The sequence below is a fragment of the Bactrocera latifrons genome, unplaced genomic scaffold, assembly GCF_001853355.1.
Source record: "Bactrocera latifrons isolate USDA-ARS-PBARC rearing strain unplaced genomic scaffold, ASM185335v1 scaffold_285, whole genome shotgun sequence".
NCBI lineage: Eukaryota > Metazoa > Arthropoda > Insecta > Diptera > Tephritidae > Bactrocera > Bactrocera latifrons.
This window is the reverse complement of record NW_017536463.1, coordinates 102,374-108,373: the sequence shown is the minus strand read 5'-3', so window position 1 is coordinate 108,373 and position 6,000 is coordinate 102,374. Positions and strand designations below refer to the sequence as shown.

Below are 6,000 nucleotides of genomic sequence, written 5' to 3'. Positions count from 1 at the left end.
TATATATACAGACGGACAGACGGACATGGCTAAATCGACTCAGCTCGACATACTGATCATTTATATAATATATATACTTTATAGGGTCTCCGACCCCTACTTCTGGGTATTACAAACTTCGTGACAAACTTAAAATACTCTGTTCAGGGTATAAATATATATGTAAATAGTAAATATTTTGCACATTGCATTTGACCCAATTATTCTCTTAAGTGCAAAATACGGCTTACCCTTGTTTTGAATTGTTAAAGTTAAATCGTTTGATAACTTCTGTGAAACTATCAAATTTAGATAGTCTTCGCTCTAGCTAGTATTTGTGGTAATAATTTTACGGTTGTTGCTAAAATGGTTGATCCTTGGTTGATCCTGGAGTTGATATTGTCATAACATTTGTACAACACTTCGGTTAAAAGGAATTGTTTTTTAAGGAGGCGATAATACAAAACTTTATATAAATGGTGATCTATTTCGGAGTTCCATACTTAAAAAAAAAAACGCAGAAACTTCAAATGTATCATTCGAATGTACATTTTTTGGCATTTATTTTTTGAAGATTACATTTTTCAAATATTGGCCACGGCTACGTAACAGATGGTCCTTCCGTCGCCGAGATCATAAGCTACAATTTCAGGTATAAAGTAGTAGGTTATAATGGTATTATTTTTGAAGAAATATGAACCGATGATTCCACCAGCCCACAAACTATACCAAACTGTAGTGTTTTTTGAAAAAAAATGGCAGCTTTCGAATGTCTTCAGGTTGTTCTTCGTGCCAAATGCGCCAATTTTGCTTGTTTACATATCCATTGAGCCAGAAACAGGCCTCATCACTGAACAAAATTTGACTCGAAAACATCGGATCCTCTCGGATTTCTTCAAGAGTCCATGAGAGAGTAGAGTACTTCTACTTGGACCACCCTTAATATAGTATTACCTTTAACTCCTGGTTTCAGTAATCCAGTATTTTCAGGGATACTTAGCCCAGTTTTTCTAGTTCGTTATTAGGGATACCGTCTTTACAAATTTCAAGGTTGGCTTTTCTGTTCAAATTTTGTATCATGTTAAAAAGAAATGAGTGAGATAAAAATAGTTAGATCTGTATATTTTTATTTTAACATAACTATAGAGGTAGATATATCGTATCATATTACGCGCAAAAATTATTATACGTCATTACTCCATCGAATAACTATATGATGAACATTCTCCTCCATATAAAATCAATTATTTAGTATTGAACTTTTAAAAGTACATAGTCAGGATACTCTACACAAAGATACCATGACGGTGCAGGTTCGTCCAAATTTCATGTAAAACTGTGCCAAAAATTTCAAGTTTGAATGAACGGTTCGTACGAATAACGTTCGAATTTAATTCGAACTCCTAAAATCCCTTTTTGCACACGAATTCTGGAAATATATAATATACATATAATTTTTACAAAAACTCACACTTATTGTCCAATGTTTCCACATCTACGTACAGTACATGGTTGCCGGATAATTTCTATCTAATTGGATTCATAGTTTTGTTTTCAGCGAAATTGGAATCTGACGTATTCACAAGATTTAAAAAGAGGAGTGGATTTTTGTTTTGAAATATAGATCCACTATTAGACTAAGGAATAGTCGAAATTGTGCCGTTCACCCAGCAAATCTACTCGGAAAAAGACAAAGACAGTACTATCGATTAGAATGGTAATGACCAGCGTCTACTGACATTCAAAGGGTGTGATGTACATCGAATAACTGCAGAAGATCAAAACAATCACAAATCCCTGTGCATAATTATTTCTCTCATTTGGCAAAAAGTAAAATGCTATTCTATCGCGACAACGCATTAATCTATTATCTTTGAAAGTGTTTTAAGTATAATCGTTTATATTATTACTTAGCATCCTCAATCAATAACGGTTTGTGGAAAAGCTTACGGGTGCTAGAGTTAAATTTAGAATTTAAATTGTATATATGCAAAGAAATGCATTCATAAATTAATAAGATTGTTGTTTGCCTCAAATTTTTTGTCTTGGTTTTAAATATCGACAAAGACAAAATCTGAAACTCTAAGAATATTTTTAGCTGCCACAAATTGGAGTCGAAGCTCATTCAAGCACGGAGAAAGAGTATAAACACCAAGCAAATATGTATTTCTAACGAGGTCCCAACTTTGGATGCTTCTACGGTAAATTAAAGCAGTCGAAGCGGTCTGTATCAATTCTCTGAATTAGAGAACCTCAAGGCAATATGCTACAAAAATTATTGGTCGAATGTGAAAATTTATTACTTCTCTTTAAAAGTTAGCTAACCAGCTTCAGGTGAATAAATTCGGGTGGATCGTATATTTACATCTTATGTATTATTGTTTAATTCTATTGTGGATTCTGTATTTCCCAGAAAAAAAGTCGAAATTCTGAATTGAGTTTTGAGGAAATTATTTGAATTAACACATTTCTTGTCGCCTTAGCGATGGAAAAGCTCTAGATCCATTTATGCATATATATGAATGATCAACGTGGCAAGCTGAGTCGATTTTGCGTAAGCCCGTTCGTCTGTCTGTCAGTTTTTTAGATGTCGTTCTGAAATTTTGTACCTGTTCTTTCCCCCCAAACAGCTGCTTCGAAATCGTCGTCGAAATCGTCGATATCGGCCAAGCATATACCTGCCACATTAACTAAACGATCTTAATCAAGTGCTTGTATGGCCACCTTTTTCTTTCAAGGACATATATTCACGAAATTTAGCATGAGTGACAACGGTGGAAGAAATTGTTCAGATCGAGTCATTATAGCATATAGCTGTCACACAAGCTGACCTAACAAAATACAGTTCTTGTAAAGAATAATTTGTGCCTATGGTGTATAGCACGTATTACATATGTATATATGTATTCTCTTATTTTATATTAATATAAAGTCGTCTAGTATTGTCTTATTGGAAAATCGCATTTCAAATCATTTTCCAAGATACTCAATACATAAATAATATGTACCGAAATTGTTTTATTTTCGAAATTTTTGTTGAAAATTTATTATTCTCAACTAGATTTTTTATGCTGAGAAATAATTGCTACGAAATTCTAAAAATACCGAAGAAGGTGCACAAATATTCATCCTGTAAGGATAATGGAACATTCTAAAAAAATTTAATTATCCATAAACACATATGTACATACACACTTATATTGCATGTTGGCACAGCTCCTGCTCTCATCATCATTTCCACTTTGTCAATGCATCGCGTGACTATTGATTTATTATTATGCGAGACGACGAATACATTTACCTGTTATCATTGCCTTGCTTTTCTCATTTTTCATTGGAGAGCAACAAGCAAATACACACCAACATAAGCGAAATACCAGGTAAATAACACTGTGAACAGTACGCAATTACAGCTGTTTGCTATTGTTTTTGCTGTGGTAGCATCATCTCTCCAGCGCCATGTTGCCACCACAGCAGCTTGTGCGATTGCTCCTACCTGCCGCAAAGCGAACGCGTCTACTTAGTACGAGTGCGCATGCGCGCAGTGACGGTTCAGTTTTTCGTTTAACGTGTTCGTGTGGTGAAATGTATGCGCGACAACATATTTTTGAAAGTTCATATTGCGGTGCAAAAAGTAGCAACAACACAGTGGTTTTCGTGTGAATTGTGGTTTGTGATTTCAGAAAACAAAACGAAGGAAATTAACGAAATATAAAAGTGAAGTTTCCTAAAGAAATTTTCTTTGCCTCAAAAGAATGAGAAAAAAGTTACACTGGATAAACGGATTACTTTAAGGTTAAATTACATATACAAATTGAGTGCGCGCAGTGATTGTTGAGCCGCCTGCTCGCAGGATCTTCCAAAACAAGCAGCAACTGATAAAAAAAAAAAAAAAAAAAATCGACACAAAAACAAGTGCATTGGTGTAAAAAGTGAAAAAGTGTAGAACTGGTGGAAAACTAATTTTTCTTCGCTCGCTTAAAATTGAAAGGATTACTTTATTATCATTGGATCATTTAATAAAAAATTGGGAAAATGGTGAGTGCGATTGATTTTGTCTTCAAGTAACAGCTTGATTTTAGTAATAATTTTTTGTGAAATAAAAAAAATTATATTTTTGAATTATTAATGAAATAATTATTAATAGTTTTTTTTAGTANAATTATAAAAATATATAAAAAAATAAGTTAGTTTTAGCATTTGTGGTAAAACTCCTTTTTTTGTTGTTTATTTTTGCAAAACAAAACAGAAGTAGCTATTTGTAAAAAAATTGAGAATATGAATAAACCAATTTTTTTTTTAGATCTTCAATGAATTTTTTCATTTGAGATACATATTTTTTTAACTGATTTTAAATACTAAAAATTAAATTTTTAGAATAATAACAATAAATTACTCGAACGCATGAAGATCAGTAAAGATTCGTAATAAATTTCTTTCAAACTTTCTACAAGTATGTTTCAAACACATACATGGTTTCTGCTTGGTTCAATGCTCTTTGCACCCTTTGCGACACAATCGCAAATTATGAAACACAGCTGTGATTATGGAACAAATCTACAGAAAGTTTTAACTTCAATTATTATTTTGTGCATTTTCCGATATAAATGTATATTTTGAATACAATGAATAACCTGATGGGAATAATTATGGTGACGGAGACTACTCGATTCTCCAACTTTCTTGCTTCAGGAAACACAAATGTCACTATAGCAGACGTGATATCCTAATATACAATTATATAATTTATAAGTGTATTTTAATTTTTTTCGAATGTAGAATTATTTTTCCAATTCACCACATAAATATTGTACGTATATAAAACAAAAAGGTTCCATTAAATCATAATGTTATCTAAATCAAATTTGTAGTGAGATGACTTGTGATCGACAATTAGGTCAGAAAATTAGACGAAACGTCTCGTATCTCTGGTTTACTTGTATGTCAGAAAGGCACCCGGTTATGTTGACAATAAATACCGAGGGGTGCCAGCTACTGAGAAAGCCATATAATAAACGTCCATAAATGACGGAAAAGTCAAAATAAATCATATCTCTGGCAGGCATCAGTAAAAATCAGAAAAAGTTTTCTTCAATATTGAAAGCTCTTCCTCATTAGAGCGTTTATGGACTCAGAACTTTTTCTTCTTTAGTTCTTTCAGTAGCTGTCATTCCTCCGTATTCAGTGCCAACATAACCGAATGTCTTTCTGACATAACCAACCGCGAACCATTTATAGATATAATTTTGTTGTACATATATAATATATAATATACATATGTGTTTACATAAACAAGTACCAAAGCGGAGCTCTCTACTATACTACGAACTACAAATTCTCAACAGTGTTTAAGTTAGATGGCTTTTTAATTTATCCCCATTATCATTTGCTATTGCTATGAACTTCTTATTATTATGCCGTCATAAGTTTGTTATGTGATTCCCGTTTTCTTGTACAGTTGCCTGCGATAGTAGTCAGAGATAGATAATATACGAAATCAGAAAACCCAATTGGTTTTACTCGCAATATTCAGTATTACCCCCAACAATTTTTGAAAATGTTGTTGAAATTTGTAATCCGGGAAAACGTAAGAATTCCAATTTCGCTATTATACGATTATGATATACATATATCTTTAATTTAAGAATGTTGATGAACGAATCTATTTGTGATAGTATTGTTTGTTGATCGATTTAGTTCGGACTGACTCAATAACACGATCAGTTCGTGTGGGTGGGTTGTGGGTTCTACTAGACCGTACTTGAATTAATGAAAAGTTTTTCTTTATATGAGGATCGTTTTTGGATTTTCAAAATTCATATGGAACAACTAAAAGTTTTTATCCTTATCTAAAAGATTCTTCTTGACCGCGATGCACTTGTGCCAGTTTTCAATGCGCATAGTGATTCACGTTTAATGTCTTCAATTGACTCAAAACGGTTACCTCGGAACGGTCGTTTGTGTTTGTTGAATATCCAAAAGTCGTACGGAGCTAAATCAGGCGAGTACGGTGTTTGCTGT

The 6,000-nt window shown here is 32.9% G+C and overlaps 1 protein-coding gene across 1 annotated transcript in view; it reads left to right on the top strand.

Annotated features, from left to right (window-relative positions):
- Positions 1-3,519: 3,519 nt before the first annotated feature.
- LOC108970143 (proteoglycan 4) overlaps positions 3,520-6,000 on the top strand; it is a 44,223-nt gene continuing 41,742 nt past the window's right edge. The window contains exon 1 of the mRNA XM_018935321.1: positions 3,520-4,017. Coding sequence (XP_018790866.1) covers positions 4,015-4,017 — 3 coding nt within the window. The 5' untranslated portion in view covers positions 3,520-4,014. The remainder of the gene's footprint in view (positions 4,018-6,000) is intronic.